Source organism: Anser brachyrhynchus (genome assembly GCF_964034855.1).
Source record: "Anser brachyrhynchus genome assembly, chromosome: 5".
Lineage (NCBI taxonomy): Eukaryota > Metazoa > Chordata > Aves > Anseriformes > Anatidae > Anser > Anser brachyrhynchus.
The window spans coordinates 49,475,276-49,493,159 of NC_137699.1; the positions used below are offsets into that span (position 1 = coordinate 49,475,276).

The window sequence follows — 17,884 nt, forward strand, 5'->3', positions numbered from 1 at the left end:
TGGCAATTGTATACGTTTCCCACAAAACCAGCACAGGAAACGCAGGATATTTTAGGTAGTCTCAGTTCTGCTACTCCACTAAGCTGCCAACTTTCTCTCTTAGAGCTGTCTCTGATTTCCAGTGCAAACTGAGCCGCTGAACAAGACCTACAAATGCATCAGACAAAACCACGCACAAGCAGAGACCGACACATTTGGACACATTTGCTTGAAATATGGAAACAGGCACAAACTCTGAAAAGTAAACACAAACCCTAAAATGGTTGTTTGTAGTGCTGCGGAGACAGATTGTGCTTGTTGGCAGCTTCTGAGTGACAAGGAAAAGCAAATTCTACACAGACTTTTCCTTAAGAGTCGGATGCAAAGCATTCAAAGTGCAGCGTTATCCATTTAGACTTGCACTTCACCTATTGATTCTTTAAATCTTTTTGAAGACGTTTTAAAGCAGGCACTGGGTATAAAGTCTGCACACTCACTTTGTGCATAGCAAGAGCAGCACTAGAAGGAAATACAACAGGTTATAGCTGCATGTTAACATACGTAGCAACACGGGTGCACTTCACGCTGTTGCAGAGCAGCACACGCTAGCAGAATCTGCCATAAAATCAGTCAGACAGAACTCGTACTTTTCTAGGCGGTCTTTAGTTTCCGCTGTTACAAGATGATATATTCTTCCCTCCTGGGGTGGGGGTGACCTTATTGCCTCATGCGTGTTCTGTCTGCAGCCACCATCGCAGTTTGCCCGTTATTTGAGATCTCAAATCTGCTCAAGGATTATTAGCAGACATACAGTACAGTCTATCAATGCTTTATTCAGCTGGTCACAGTAGCTCGTCCAGCAGGCAGAGGATTTTAAACTAGTAATTAACTTCTGCAATAGTAACTAATTAGCTTCAAATCAATCACTGCAGCCAGGGGGCTTGTTTGCTGTTGCAATTCAGCACTCCCACCGATGTCGGGGTTCTTAAAGTGTAGGATATAAGCGCAGATTAAGAAGAAAATCGTCAGAGACAGCACAGCTTTAATAACAGACAGATTGTCTTTCCCCACCTCTGACCATCGAGATCCCGTCTCTTTGCAAATGGCTTTAGCAAGTGGATTGGCATACTGAATCCTTGCCACAGATATTTTCCACAAGTAGGTTTCCCTTCGGTAAGTAAAGAAGTTTCATGCATAGCACTTACCTTTTTAATCCTTGCATGTCCAAAACCGTTGGGGAAAGGTGGAAAAAAACCAGAGCCTGTGCTGATGAATAACTAGAAAGTGTTTCCAAACATTACCCTCTGCTAGCACTTCAGTTCCTCAGTCATTTATAGTCCAAAGAATGAAATAGCAAGTAATGGAGAAGATCGGGAGCAGTCTGTACCTCCTCAGACACTGGAGAGAATACAGAGAAAGCACCTGGTTTTGCTTAGTTCTCTTCTGTAATTCAGCATTAAACCAATTGGAGGAGGAATGTTAAAAATGAACACTTCATTTTCTAAGTATGTTAAACAATGCAAATGGGGGCCTCAGCCTGGGACAGCTGGTTTAGATTACAAAGCTCACCAACTGGCTAGACTCCTCACAACAATCTCGAGGAGCCTGCCAGGATAAAACACTAACAGCTTGAAGGAAAACCTCTCCCGCTGCAAACTTCGCAGTTAAATGTGCCTCAGAGCAGAGAGCACCGTTATTGGACAGAAACTCTTATCAAGGGACCGGAGAAGGGAAGGGATTGTTTTCCTTGTTCTGAAAACAAAAAAGTCAGGCTTTTTTGAGGCCCTCTAGCCGGTGTCTCGGACGATGAATATGCAACACTCGCTGCTTCATGCCAATGGCATAGCGATGAAAGTTCTGACCCTCTGGGAGGTGAATAACTTGAATTCATAACCATCACAGCTACAGGAACTATATTGCTTAGGGATTACTTGAGAACAGGAATAAACAAATTAAACATTCAAACAAAAGCAAATGGTTTGTCTACAAACACTGGCCCTTTTTAAGTTGACCCCGTGCTTAAGGGAGCTTGTGAAATGAAATTTCTCAGGAAAGACAATTCCTGCAGATCTCCAGTTATGACTGAAGAGGAAGGAAATAAAGTACTTTTTCAGGTGTTTTGCAACTTTGCCACAGGCAGATATTTAGCAGATCAAGCAGAACACTTGTGAGATGTGAACAATCAGATGCTGCAAAGATTATGCTAGATCCACAGATGAACACTGAAATTAAATGCAGACATAGACATGAAGTGAATACTTACAGTTTTGGAGAGGCTTCAATCTGAGGAAACCCTTTATTCCCAAGAAACGTGAAAGGTCCAACAAGATAAAATCTATCACACGTCTCTCTGTTATGGACTGAGAAACTAAGAAACAGAGTTGTTAGAACAGATATTCATAAAACTGGCTTTTAAGTGTGGATAAACAGCTTTACATACAAAAATATAGCTTCTTCAGGGCTGCTGAGCACCCACAAGTCACATTTGTGCCAATGGAAAGCACAAGAGCTCTGTATCTCACTGTATCTGTATCTCAGTGGTTGTAATTGTTCAAATGATTTTTCAAAAATTACAGCACCAGAAGCTCAGTGCCACTTTTGACAGCTTGTCTCTTGGTGACTTCCTTACATCACTTGCGTTGCGTGGAAAGTTAAACATTCTCCTAGAGCGTCAATACATTTACAGATAAACAAGAACCAATTAATTTATTTTGAATAGACTTCCCAAAAACTTACCAAAAACCCACAGAAAATACTTCTGAAGAATCTAGCTGGGCATATTGAGAGTAAAGTTTTGTCATGGATCAGAAAACCAACAGAAGTTGGAAAGGAAGGACTGGGCAAGTTTTCCTTGTGGTAAAGGTTAACTGTTAGTCATGCCATTGTTCCATCTTAGGTCTAGTGTTGCTCAACACACTCGGTGATCTGGATAGTTAGCAAGCCTAAAAGTAGCAACACTTTCTGTATTTTATGTGTATGAAGATGTACTGAAACTATTAGAAACAGCTCTACAGCAAAGCAGATGTTCTGAGGATCCATACTTCTGGATGAAGGTCTTCTTTCTTACACTTACTGATGCTTCACTTCCTGATCCACTGAATTTTTCTCACCTTACATGGCAAAATCATAGTATGCATGCCAGAATCCCTGTATGGCTGCTGCACAGACCTGCTCCCAAAGATGTGCTTCAGACTGAAGATTTCTGATTCTTCAAGTCAACTGGAAGAGGAGGTGAATCCGGAGTTGATCACCTAAGCGGCTCCCTTAAGAATGTTTTGCTTTTTCCTGTCTCCATCAGACAGCTGGAGTGGATAAAACTGAGAGTATAAAAAGCATATGAAACCACAACTTGGGCTAGTTCACAGTGTGGTGGGTTTTATTTGTATATTTTTTCCTAAATAAAAGGATTTAATATTATGGCTAAGTGAAATTCTTGCAGTACCTTTCTGTAACTATGATCAGCCACAAAATAATGAGGTGTAGCCACACCCTTCTCACTTCTCCCTTTGATATGAAAAGTTGCAGAAAGGGAGACATTTGTGGTACACAACCTCTTCCATCTCCCCATAAATGGATGGACTATTCAATATATCTTTCAACACCATCTACTGACATCTTCACCATTTGGAGCAGCCCCTTCACTTCAGTGGTCAACTGCTTCCTCATGTTCTAAAATCCACTAATTTATTTAGATTACCCTGACTTTTTCTTTGTCTTCATGAGGAGGTGTTCACAGTACAAAATGGGGTTCTGGTAAGTAACTGAATATGGTCTTGAAAGCTTGCTTTGTGCATAGCTAAGGTTGAAACTATAGCTCTAATTATGTTTAAGACTTGGATTTTGAAAACTGTAATATATAAACATAAAGGACACACAAGCTATGTAGCATAACCTTGACTCTACCCTCCACAAAATGTATGAATTGCACCATGCTCCTGTAGATAATGCAGAACACTTGGTAAACTGTGACCCTAAGCAACAGAAAATGTAATCTAACAGCTTCTGAATGCAAGGGCAAAAGCTGTATTTAGGCCAGGGGACTCAGGGAGAGTTAATTACACACAGCATTCCTGATCAAAAAGTCTGCTTCACAAATATAAGTTGTCATCTACTAACTTTTACAACACTTCATCTTCTTTTTAAGTTCTGGTATTATATTTACTCCTGCAGAACTATATATGCCAAACACCCTCCTTAGATCTTGCATTTTTTTCAAGTTCACCCTCTCTGAACATTCCCAAGGACACTGTCAAACTGTGAGAGCAGAGTCAAGTTACACAGATGTGTACGGTGATAAATGTGCAAGCCCAAAGTCATTGAAAGTGACAAGTCATAGACATCTTTTACACAGTCATGCAGACCTGAATTCAGTAAATTCAAAAAAAGAAAAAAAAGTCTGTAACTGACACTTTAAAGGCCTATGTCCAAACTTTAGATGCTTAAAACATCCATTTTGCTCTACCAAACCTCATGGGACCAAATTTTCTATCACAAAAACTGGTAAAACACTTAAAGCACAACTGCTGGGCATTTGCAGAATTGATTGCATTTTGACTGCACCCAAGCACCAATGAGATTCACAGGCTGGGCTGAGTCTGACTCTGGAGATTGATCAAAGTGCTCCTGGAGACTGCCAAATAAGCAAGCTTTTGATATTGTCATGTGTCAATATAATACACAACAGGCAACAACTCTCACCCTGCTGCCATCTGAATAGCACTAAGCACATGTGAAACTTGGTCTCAAACCTGGGTTCTGTCTGAAGGATTTGGGCTTGTTTCTTCCAGCTCCTAGCACAGAATGCCAACTGCAAACTCTTGGTGTTTGGGGAGGGTTCCCTCTCCTTTGCCACAGACAGACTAACCTTACGCTATCAGCTGAGGTCGGCTTCACTCAGTGGCTGACTTCTAAATGCTATCTCATAACACAAGCAGCTCAATAACCTGTTCCAGATGGCTCCGGCCAGAAGCTCAAAAGCACATTTCCCAACATATTTTCCTTTCCTAGCCAAACATAACACAATAATAATTAACAATGAAAATTAACATAATGCATAACTTTGAAAACATCACTGGTGCTAACTAAAACCTACTGGCAGTGTAGAGTCTTTAAGATGTCTTGTCATGTATTGCTGATCTGCTGGTTACGCTACTGTCTTTAGGAAGGAGAAAACATAAAAGCTGCTGTTGTGCTGCTATCTCTTTGGGTTCAGTTGTCTCAGTATGGTAAAGCTACCACCTGTGTGAGTTATCCACAGAAAAATGAGCCAATACGGTATCCCTTCCTTCCCTTTTGCATGGGGATATCATCTGTCTGTCTGAAGCATGCATTCTTTTGGGTTGACAACAGTGTATGATGTAGTACTGCTGCTGCTTCTGTCACTGCTCCCCAGGGACAAAAAGCAGAGTGCCATTTTAATGTTTGCACCAAATGTTCTCTGAGCACCATGTCATGGTTTTTGTTTTTCTCTATATAACTACAGGTCTGTGGTCACTCCAATACTGGTTGCTAATAGAGCATTTACTTTAAGATAAAAAGTAATCAATGGAAAACCCAGGCATTTCTGGCTCCATTCTGAAATGCAGCAATGCTAAACATGGACTGATACCTGACTGAAGTTCATTACTTTAAGAACATTTTAATCATCCCATGAAACGAGGAATAGTAGGGTCTAGCAGCTGCATGCCAAAACCCAAACAGCTTAAAACAATGACCAACGAACTGCATCATCTACAAGACAAAACTATTTCAGGTGTATTACCTTTAGTGAGATCAAGTTTGACGTTCATGATCATCTGTTTAGCTGTAATTTTTTCTAAGCAAGCCTCTTTCACTAGGAAAGAAAAAAAAAAAAAGCAATCAAAGCTTTTGGTAACTGTCCCAGGAAAAATACAGGGTCTTTCACAGCAATTTTAGTGCATGAGACAACCCTCAGCAGGTCCCAAAATATTGTCATTTGCAACAGCATACAACATTCATTCTTTTTCTTGCTGATTTTTAATATATATATTTGACTGACCTTCATTTATGCTTTTAAAACTGTATTTCTGTTAAAAGCGTATAGAAAATCATCCTGTACCTAAGGACAAAGTATCTCCTTAAGAACTGACAGCTTCCCCTTCAGCTGTTGGTATCTGAGAGTACAATGCCCAGGCCTACGTCCCAGGCATCAGGACATGGCTACCTTTTCACTTTTAAATCTCATGCTTAAGCATAGCTCTGGCAACTGCAGCTCACATTTTGCCCGAAACTAGACAGACATTTCAGTTTATTATTTATTTTATAAGATTGGCATGCCAAAAATCTACGTTGTAATCTTTTCTCCTCTGCATTTTTGTCAAACATTCTAGACAGCATGCTTGAACACAATGCTCTTTAATCTTGTGACAAGATGTTCACCAGCCCCCTTTGGAAGCATTAATCCTTTATGACCAGTTTCAGCCTAGAATGACCTCCCATAAACAAGGACATAAAACTGTTAATACCTCTGGACCAATTCTAAAGTTTATTTCCCTATCTGAGCAAGCCAACTTTCAGTCTTTTCAAGTGTCTGCAATACACAAGCCACCGGTCTCCAACTATGACCAGACGATTCGAAATATGTACTAAAACCTCCCTTAGAAATACAGGACGAACTTGTTTTATATTTTAGTGTCTGAAGACTGCACCATTTTTTGTGGTTTCTCAGGTTCTTTACTAACTTGTGCACCACGCTGTACATACTGGGTCTGTCTGTTCACCACAGCATCAGGGTGCACGTTAGAGCAGCAGACTTGAGACAGCAGTGGAAGCATTCCGCTACCTGCTTCCATACCCTGGAAGCATTCCCCGCCTACTGGGGCACGTGTGCTGGTAAAGGATCAGTTCACCTCTGCTCCCTCCTCTCCCAGCTGCATTATTTCCATCACATGAAATGTACGTATTTTGTTTCCCTCAGATTTAGTTGAGGATCCTTTCTCCTTTTTTATTTTTTCTTTTAGTCTGCTTAAGCAATTCTTTTTTATCCAGAGCAAAATGTTACCCTCTGTAGCATCAAGCATGCACTGCATTTTCCATTAAGACTCTTCAGGTTCAGAGCAAACCCAAACAAGTCTGTAGAAATGCCATCTCCCAAAGGAGGTGTTTGAACGTTCGCAAGTATGTGCACTATTTTGGTAAGGGCACCTGCCAGAACCCTGCTGATGAAGCCAGAGTAGAAAAACATTTGACATCATAGCTCTCTTCCAGAGCTTCTCTCTTTCCAAGTAGTGGAAAACATGCCCCTTTTAAACATGCTTCATTCTTATGGATGAATATAAGCAAAAACTTCTGGTTTCTTTTTCCAAGAAAAAAATCAGCAAGGATGCCTACATTTTTGGATCTTTTCCTTATCTAATAGTTTCATGAGATATACTCATCCATTACTGTTTTAGACAAATACAGAACTGGCAGGAAGTTTCTTTATGAGGAGAGGCTAATTTTCACTTATTTTATACTTAATTGTTTTCCTATACACAGAAGACAGTTTAAAATTCTCTTTAATAATTTTGGATTTAGTTTTGGAGTGAGTGGTCTTCTAGGTGAGATGTATAGTAAAACAGCTTTTTTTTTTAAAAAAAAAAATCATACAATTTTGTACCCCATTGTTAGAAATTGTCTTTCAATTTCGTTTTGAAACCCTTACACTTTACTACACTTGATTTACCTATTCCCATAGCAAGGATTACACCATTTCATAAGTTACCTGTTACAATGGGGCTTCATAAGTTAATCATACCATTTGGAAATAAATTGGCTACGGGACTGGGTGATAAAACCTCTAAGTGTCACTTAATTATTTTCAGGCTCATTATTTGCTACTCTGCAGCAATGAGGACTCCTGTCCAAAAGCAATTCATACAGCTATAGGTGCCATTGCTGCGAGGAATCCTGCTGAGCAGGGACGTTCCTATCATTTGTTAGTTCTGCCGAGCATGCGCTGCAGTGCTTACAAATGCCTTGCAAAGGATGCAGCTTACTGCGCAGGCTGTTTCTTTCCTTTATCTGCTGTCCTGTGCTTTGACTTGTGCTGGTTGCCACAGCAAAAGGAGCTCAGCAGGACTGGCGTTTCCTCCTGCAGAAGCAGCCTGGCTGTTCTGGGCAGCCCCACTCCATACTGATGCTGCTGGGGCCCAGAACCCCAAGCAGCCATACCAAAACTTGGTGGAAATGGACTCTTCTCCCTACAGAGGTGCTTGCACGGCTAACAGACTCCACTGCTCGAGCCTGATAAAGCAGTCAAGTCCCCATTTTGTCCACTGTTTCAGAGCAAAATTCAAGAAGCTGACGTTGTGCCAGGTAAGGAAAATAGAAAGGAACAAAAACTCTGACAGGTTAAGTGTAAAAAGCACTGAAAAGCAGGCCAAGGAAGTTTGAGAAACAAATCACAAGAGGCATAAAAGCTAATAATAAATTATTTTTCAGACACACCAAGAGCAGGAAAACTGCCAAGCAGTCTGCAAAGCCAGAAGATGAATGAGGTATAAAAATAGCACTCAGAAAAGATAAAAGCACAGAAGAAAATTAAGTTATTCTTCTTCATCTGTACTTGCTAGAGAAACCTCAAGATGTTCCCATCATGGAATTAAAAATACAAAACAAACTATTAAGGGTTTTAAAAAAATAGAAGGAAAAGGATGATGATACTTGGGGGAACCTGCCTAAAACTGAAGTGCCAGCAGAAGAGACTGGAGAACAAATCAACAAAATGAAGAGTAACAATTCATCAGAGCTCACCTGACACAAATAAGTGTTCTGAATTAAATCTGAACATATATAACAGCCGAATTACCCTAAGTGTAAAATCTTACAAAATTGTCCTAATACTACAAGAACAAAAGGTACCAAGATACGATACTGTATTTAATAGGTTTCCATATAGTGCGTAATAAAATACAGCACAGTAAATCCACCACATCAGGCAAACTGGTATTGAATTAGAAATAAAAATAGAATCACTGAACACAAGCCCACTGGGAGCTGAGTAGAAGCCATTGTGACAATCATAATAGGAAGCCACAGCTCACAGATCTCCCTGAGCTTTCTGAAGGAGCTGGTGGGTAAGCAGATGAGAAATTGAAGTAATATAATTTACTAAGATTTCCAAAGGACATTCAAAAATTCCTTGTCAGATGCTGCTAAAGAAACCACAGTGCTGCGTAATTAGAAGGGAAGGCCTCACATCATCATGTGCTGAGTTGATGATGTTCAACACCTTTGAAGCTGTTGGTACTCTGATTCCATTAGCACAAAATGATTTCAACACAATAGGCCCGATCTCAAAGCTGCTGCTCATTAACAAAAGCATGCTGATGAAGACACTTGCCAGAGTGGCTGGTCCTGGACAGCCCAACAGGGTTTCTGGTGAGCTGATAAAGCCTGGCTCTGGCTGGACATCATCCTTAACAGCTACGTATCTCCTAAAACAAGTTCTGATCCATGCTTTATATTTACCTTGCTACTCCGTGCAACAAACTGGCTCCAACCATCTCCTAACTGGTACCTATATATAGGAAGCAAATTTCCCAGCAAAAACCTGGGAATTTGAGTGTAAGAGTTACCATTTCTTTCTAAGCCTAGATTTTAATCTACTGCCTTTGTAGCCACCCCATGAAAAGGACCAGGGAGTGGGCACTGACACTGCTAGAAGTGGCTAAGGCTCCCAGGGTCTTGTCACTGGGACATGCAATTAGGTCTGCTGACAGAGTGGGAACAAGGGAAGGACCCAAGGCAAGGCAAGTCCAACTGCTTTTCGAAACAGAACTTCAAATCCATCTTCTCTCCTCCATGCTCTATTTTCAGTAGCAGCCAGATGCATCAGTACAATGGAGAACTGGGGGTCTGAGTGCCAAGCACAAAGTCAAAACTGCATCACTATAACAGTGTGTGTGTAAGCTTCTTCTGTGAGTTACAGGCTTGACTCAGACCGGTTTGACCTCTCATCAGGGTTTAGTTTATCATTCCAGAACTGTAAGGTTGGCCCTTCAGGCTTTGATCAGTTGTAATGATTTCTGATATTTCCCTTCTAATGGAAATTTTTATTTCCCTTTATTTCCCTTTTCAAATGGAAATCTTTTCTTTCACGCAGCTAGATTTATTAGGCACTTTTGGCCAGGGTGGTGCAGGCTTCAGGATGCCTGCAAAGCATCTGACTATTAAAAAGGGCCAAACAAAGAAGCTGGAGCCGCTGCTTGAGTTCAGGAGAAGAACGTCACAGCCAGAGTCCTGGGGGCTCCCTGAATCCCCAGTCAAGGTAAGCAGGCTCTGGGCAGCACACCACAGCCATTGCTCTGTCAAAGTCCCATAAAGACAAAGGAACCCTCTCCAAGATCTCTGCTTGCAGGTAGCACTCTGTAGGTCCTTGACCCTGAGTACTCTGCAGACACTGTACTATTCAGAGGCTACATTTGGGTCCAGACAGAACTGGCAAGTCCAGTTATGACTCATTTGTTTTATTTAGAATCCTGTACCCCATTTTTTTTTTTTTTAGTTTCATAATAAGCCTCCTTTAAGTTAACCAAAAACTGTTAAACACATCTGTTCCTGCTCCTATTGTCACAAATAAGGCAATCTCCTGTTTGCCTACATTTTTACTGGCACCCACTACTTGAGCATACAGAGCAAAGTGCAGTCTAAATATTTTCCAATTGTATTTCCAGAAAAAGCTTCAGTTTTGATGAATATTTTTTAGTACTGTAATATACCACTTCAAGCCACTTGCTTTATTATATTTTTACTCCTGGTACAATTTAGCATTGGATCCATGATATGGCACATAAACTGAAACACATGGGTGAATCAAAATCAACTTGGTGATTTGCTTGTAATTCTGAAAAAAAACCCTTTCCTTACAACCAACTTTGACTCAAGAGAGAGTACTTGTAACACCTTGTAAGAGTACTGTTGCAGCCAAATATTTCTACATAAAGGACAATTTTTCAGAATTTCGTGAGGTTGGATCCCCTCATGACCAAGTGAATGTTGAATCCTTCATTTCCCTTCCTATATGCAGTATCTCAGACACCTGCACCTGAAAGTATTCAGGATCACTCTCATGGTCATTACGAATTCTCTCAAGAAATGATGTTACAACTCTCATCTCTTCTAGATGTTCCCATTTAAGAAATGGCTTTCTTATCCAACTTGCCTTATCTGCTCAAAACCACTATCACCTATTGCTGTTGTGCTATTTATATATTTGCCACTTTGTTATTTAAGCTAAAAATATTTTTTATTGATAATACTGTTTATTGTTCAGGAACCATGTGGATTCTGGGTACCAGAAGTTGTATAAAGAAGTTGTATAAAGCAGGTTACTTTTATTTGCTCGTATTAATCCTGCAGCATTGGTCCCCTAGACTGTCTCTCTGGGCAGCGTATGAAAGTCAAATTCTCAATACTTTAGGGAGTATGGAGCTAAATACATGTTAATTTACAAAAGTTTAGATTTGAAGCTTTGTAACTCTTGGCTTCCTGTTCTCACAGGGTTATGTTTAGCAGTTCTTCCGATTCTAGGAATTCATGAGCTACCAATGATCTGCTTTTACTAGGTCAAAATCATTCATCTGACTTTGCTTGCTTGGTAGAATAGCCTTCACAGAAAGCTGCCAAACAATAAGAGACACACACTTCTGAGTGTGTTATGTGCTTCTTTTCCCTGGCTGCGTAGACTATTAAATATTCCATCAACAAACATTAGAAATGAAGTGGCTTTGCTACAGTGATGGCATTTACTATTTTCATAATGACATAAAAGAAATGCTACCTAGCTGCCTTAAAACCTCTTTGGTCTATGCACCAAACCTGGCCACATTGCAATTCAATCTGCATGACCATCCTGACATTCATTCAATGGGGTGAAACACAGACAAATTTTACAAATGAAAAATTTAGGATTAACCACCCAGAAGTACTGCCAGGATTTCCCTTACCTTGATGATACTGGTTGATATTCAAACTGTATCCAGACAGCTCTCAGAAGATTTAGGTTTCATTTACGCTAAAAAGCTACAGCCATCTCCTCCTTTGCTTGTCAACTTAGGGCAAAATCCACCCCTCTGAACCAAAACAGAATATCATGACTGAACCTTGGTCTACCAAGTTAGACCAACTACCACTGGTGACCACAAAACAGCTCTAGAAGGCATAAGCTTAGTTTCCTTATTTAGGTGTTCAGCCAAATTCCGTCAAGCTTCAGATGTTGAGTTCATTTTAAAAAAAAAGAGTTGGGGGAAGCTCTGATCTCTAGCAACAGGGATTGTTCTTGCATCTTAGTGTAGGCATAATGAACAGTTTTGAATTTGCCAAAATAACATGATCAAATTTAACAGTATTAATTTACCAGATTCACTTCACTCACAAACAAGTCTTCTGAGACTATGCTACTACCTGCATTATGTTTTTCTTGATCACTGCCACATTTTCTAGTTCAACTAATAAATGACAACAGAAATGCGACAACAGAGTAGTCTGTGATGTCCTCCCCCCTTATTTTTTACCTTGAACTTTTGACTTGGTGCGAGTCTGCATCTCTCTAGCTTCTACCTGTTTCAGGTGTCACTCCATTTTCATCCCTGAACTCCACATCTACATGCAAACATTTGAAAGATATTAATTTTTGTTTAATTAGGTGATCTGGAAGCATACACACTCAGTTTCTGTGACCACAACAGTTATGCCAACTGTGGTACTATGACACTTCTAAGAATTTACAGTTACGGGAGGAACTAGAAATCATGTAAATTCACATCAAAAGAAAATATTACTGTGGCAATAGGAATGAAACAGAATTACCAGAAAAGGAATTTAAAAAGGGGCACTTCCTATCTGAGTGTAACATCCCATATACCTGAGAGCTATGAGTAGCAAGGGAGCTACATCATGTTTCTTCAAAGGAAACACTTGGATATGGTTCCCAATGAGAACAAACAAAATACATATAGTGTAAGAGAACTCAAATCAAAATGGCTACAAACAGAGAAAAAGGGTGTTTTCAGTCCATTTGTTTAGGAGGCCTGGGAAGTATTTTTGGTGATATGGTGAATATTCACAGTAACAGTTATTAGCCAACCATTACAGACCCAGAGGGTAACCTTTTCAAAGGCAGTTTGGCACAGGCTGCCAGAAACTCGAGTGCAAGTGATATTAATTTTAAAATCTGGTCTGTGAGAAGTTGTCTAATGGGAACCGTAACACAAGGGTGGAGAAAAGATTAATTTACTGTCAGTGCTCAAGGATGATGTATAACATCTGTTAATACTTAAAAAAGAAATCAGATTTAACGAGCAATGCCACAAGCTCAATAAGAAGGTACAGAAGGACCCCAAATTACTTAACATCAGCACTTAGTGAATGAAAAGCGACCTTTTTAATGTATTAAGCAATTAACTGTTATCTTCTAATTATTATTTCCTACAAGGAAAATAAGCCTTTAATCACTTGACACATTTTTCTTCTGCTTGACAAAGTATTTGAGAGTTTTAGTGGCATGGCTGAGCTCCTGATTTGGAATAAATTCATCTAAATTAGCCTTGCAATAGATCTAATACAACCTGCAAACAAAGGCACAACTCTTGGCACAATTCTTACACACTTAACGCTGATAATACCCTTTAAACATTACTTGCTACAAAATATATTTCAGGGTTAGATACACGATGCTTTCAGATACTGTAATTTATAATGTCATGCTGTTCCATAAGCTTAGGACAAATACAACAGACCAAGGTTCAGTGTTGCTACTGCTGTAAACGACATGCTATGTACAAATTATTTTTCCTCTTCAAATAAGAAGCCAGCAGCTATCTGTTCCTTTATTTTTTTTTAAAATTGCAGATTGGTTTCCATATTTAAGTTTTGCAGGGCTGCAAACAAATTCAGCAGTCTATAATAGCACAAACCAAAAGAACAAAAATGGTAGGCTGCTCATCCTTATAGTTTATTTCTAGGAATGTTAATTAGAAGCTTTCCATCTGAAAGACAACTACGTAAGGAAACAAACTATGAATTTACTGAAAGGGGACAAAAAGGTAAAAAAAAGCAAATGCATACAATATTTAATTCCTCAAGCCTTACTCTTAGCACTGCCATATCTATGGCACACACAGGAAGATATGTTTTAGATATTTATCTTTTTAAACATGGACAAAAGTGTTTTGATGCAGACTACCTTGATTTGAATATATAAAAATCAAAGACTTATGTTTAAGGGTGCATGAAGCCATTATTCCTGCTATTTCCACAGTACACTAATGCCTCCCCATATTAAAACAAATGTTTGTCTTTTTTTCCTCCAATACATGACAAAGTAAGAATTTAATTTTATTCCAGTTAAATCTGCTCCTAAACTAGGATTTTCTGGGAGGAAGCAACATCGAATTTACAAGTATGTCTGATTAAGCCAGTTGAGAAAATTACTCTTGAACTTCTACAATGTAATGTGGAAACTCATCAAAACCAGCAGTAACAAGAAATCATGGCTTAAAATTGTAAGGCTTTCATGAGGTAGGGGATAATGAAATATTTACAAAGCAGTACCTTCCACTGTCTCTTCAGCTTTTTTCAGTCATTGCTCTACGTTTTCCTTGTAGCTTTGCATTAATAGTTACTATTAATGTGAAATGTATAAGAACATGAATAGGAAGGAATAATAAAATGGAAGTCGGGAACCAACATGGTAAAAAAAAAAAAGTTTTCTTCACTGGTCATTATATGTTGTATGTCTGTAACTAAGTGGAATAATTTAGGAGATTTTTAATTAAAAGGTACATCATTCTACAGTAATAATTACAACGGTCAGTTACTTCCTTCTCTTTGTGTGGAATGCCTGAATGCAGGATGATGTGCATTCATGATGGAAGATGAAACGATGAAACAATCTACAGTAGAATAGAAAATCCCAACCCTTATTTTTCCCTTAATAGCAAATTTGTTATATCCATTCCTTACTAGAATTCTGTTATCTTTCCACTAAAGATATCCAACAGCCCGTTAGACCAATAATAGGAGGACCACACCCTTTTTCCTTGCAAAAACAAGATGAAAACAACTGATAAGGAAAAATTTCCAGCTACTGCACCTGCTCATATATTCTACAAAGTTTTTTTTTCCCTTGCTCTGTGTGAAAGACCTGCACAATTAACAGGATAGACTACATGAGTCACAAACTTACACGTGGGAAACTGGCAAATATATACAAAACAGTTGTCAGGCACAGAGTAAACACAGAAGAAAAATCAGAGGAAAAAAATATTTCCACTAATCTTTCAGTAAAAACAACTCTTGAAGGTTTATTACAATACTCTGTGAGACAGCTTAAGAAAAAGAATCAAGGGTATGTAGTTTACACTTTTCAGTATGAAAGCCCTGGCTGGAACACAGAGTACAATTGATTTCTAGCATAGCAACAAAACCCACTGATGCAATTGTAGAATAAGCCCTAGAGCAGAAACCTCCAAGCAAGGTGGATTTTATCGTTAGTTCAACAGTTCTCTTAGGACTTAAGCCTCTTCTATCCCTCCTATAGAGGATTTTCTCCTCTCCAAAGTAGCCTAACAAGGAACTCTGAAGTTCTTCAATACTTTTGCTTGGTTTTAGATTGCCCTCCTCAAACTGTTATAACTTACTGTATAAATGGAGCTGATTTACAGCATCCTGAAACAGTCTCACCATGTTCTATTTACTGGCACTTATAAAGCTTCCTAGAAGAGAAACAGGCACATATTAAGTTCTCTGCAATTAAATTTAAAAAAATACACTAAAGTTATTAAGATCTGCTCAGTTGTTATATACAGAGGATAGTTATCAGCACGAGTCCATTTGCAGTTTATAGTATGTAATCCACATGATTTTTAAATGTGAACATTTCTTTGTGCTTTGGCTCACCAAAGGGCAATTTTATTCTGAAGCAGCTGCATATCCTCAAATAAACATGACTACAAGAACAAGACTGCATAGAAGCCATCCGATTTCAGTTTTCTTTATATTTGTTATAGAAAAAGAGATTACCCATTCCAGTCCAATAGTTTAAATGAAGATGTACATTTGAAGTACCAAACTGAAATGTTCCCAGCAGACGCAATTTTAAATTCTCATTACATTTATTACATAATGCAGAATATACTTTGGTACACTACTTGTGGCTGCTATTCTATCAGAAGTCAAACTGACAAATTTATTACTTTGTCTGTAAGGGAGCAAAAGCTTTTAAATACAAATTCAATACGGTCAATCTACTCTTCCAAGTTTGCATAAATCTTCCATGAAGCACGGACATACTGGAGAAAAGGAACTCAAGCAGTTCTCAAGGTAAATACAGTAATTAAAACAAACTTTACTAGATTTCAAGGCAACAAAAGAAATTCACTATTTGACCTCTATATAAATAAATGCAGATTTCTTGCATTATTTGGGTTGATTCTGTACAAGTTTCAGTGATATGTTTTATTTAAATATAAGTCTTACAACAATTTAATCCAGGATCTCAATGAAGATGAGAAGTTTGACAGTTCTAATATAGAACTTGCACGAGAGTTATCTTTTAACACTGACTAAACATGGAATGGCATATAAAAAGGTTTAGAAATTACACATTTTAAAATGAAGATGTTTTACCTCAGATTCACTACTTTTGCAAGATGATTTGTATCCTTTAGTATGCAACTTCATCCTTTACCTGCCAACAATGTGTACAAGTTATCACAGCAAAATTTACAGAATAATTGGCCTTGGTCTTACAAAGACCTATTTACACATTTGGGATAAGTAAGCATGTTCTTCCCTTTAAATTTTATACATATCTTCAAGCTTTAAGCCTGTATTTGAATCCACAAATTCCAGCAAGTTAAAAAGTCTGTCAAATATACATCTTAGAGCATTAAAGTACAGTGTCTTTATATATATGAATCTATCTTTTGCTAAATTATCCACTCTTCATCACACAGACACCACTAGAAATGAAGCACTCACTTCCAGTTAACTCCTTGGTGCTGATGAGTTTGACTACTGAAATCAGTTGTTAGGCTGGGAGAAAAAACCTCTAATCTTTGAGCAAAGAAGATTAATATACCTCAAATGGCCCCAAGCATGATCAATACTGTAAATAAGAGATAAATATCTTAATGTAACCAAATGTAAGAAATTGTGTAGTGTGGGGGGGAACTGCAGCTACTCAATAACCACACTCCCATATATTCACTGCCTCACTGTTTGGAGTTTATATGATTCATTCAGCACCTCAAATAAGATCAGTTTTGGCTAGGTGTTTTTATTTATTAATTTTTAATTCTGGTTCTTGAAGGTCCATTGCCAATGGCAGATTATTTTAATGGAAAAATGGACCTCAACACCAAAAAATAATGCTTTCTATATATGGATAACTGAAATGACTCAGAGTGTAACTAAGGGTTAAAAATCCTTCAATTTATCTTGTGGCAGTCTAGCAACAAAATCTAACCCCCACCCAAAATGAATACCTGCTACCAAGAACGCACCTCTGCATGCGATCCTTCAATTTCCAAAGCACTGGTTAGTTTGTAATGAAAAAAAAGAAAAACAAGACAATTGCAAACAAGTATACGACTTTTTACAGAAGGCCTCACTGTGGTAAATTATATACAGCATAGTGTTCTCATTTTCCTTAAAGTGCTATCATCATATTGATTCAATATCATTTATTGTTTGAGGAGGTCTTTTAGTACAGCACCAGCACTGGCATCAGGGGACACTGGCAGTGGTGTAAAAGTAGGCAAGGCATCAGAGATAGGTTTCATAAGCAGGTGTCCAGAACTAGTAGCAGGAGTTATGAGAGGCACTGCTGCAGATCGAGGTGCTAGAAATGGATTTGCGTCTGGTCTTCTGCTGATTCCTGAGACTGCAGAATCTGAAATGT

At 38.7% G+C, this 17,884-nt stretch overlaps 2 protein-coding genes across 4 annotated transcripts in view; both read right to left on the reverse strand.

The window, feature by feature from the left end:
- Positions 1–1,722, reverse strand: part of FBLN5 (fibulin 5) — a 46,957-nt gene extending 45,235 nt beyond the window's left edge. Inside the window, exon 1 of the mRNA XM_080596310.1 lies at positions 1,185–1,722. Coding sequence (XP_080452436.1) covers positions 1,185–1,201 — 17 coding nt within the window. The 5' untranslated portion in view covers positions 1,202–1,722. The remainder of the gene's footprint in view (positions 1–1,184) is intronic.
- Positions 1,723–15,957: 14,235 nt separating this feature from the next.
- TRIP11 (thyroid hormone receptor interactor 11) overlaps positions 15,958–17,884 on the reverse strand; it is a 32,155-nt gene continuing 30,228 nt past the window's right edge. For all 3 annotated transcript variants that reach the window (XR_013952380.1, XM_080596255.1, XM_080596256.1), the window contains one exon: positions 15,958–17,875. Coding sequence is in view for 2 of the 3 variants with exons in the window: in XM_080596255.1 (XP_080452381.1) it covers positions 17,667–17,875 (209 nt within the window). In the remaining variant the exon portion in view is untranslated. The remainder of the gene's footprint in view (positions 17,876–17,884) is intronic.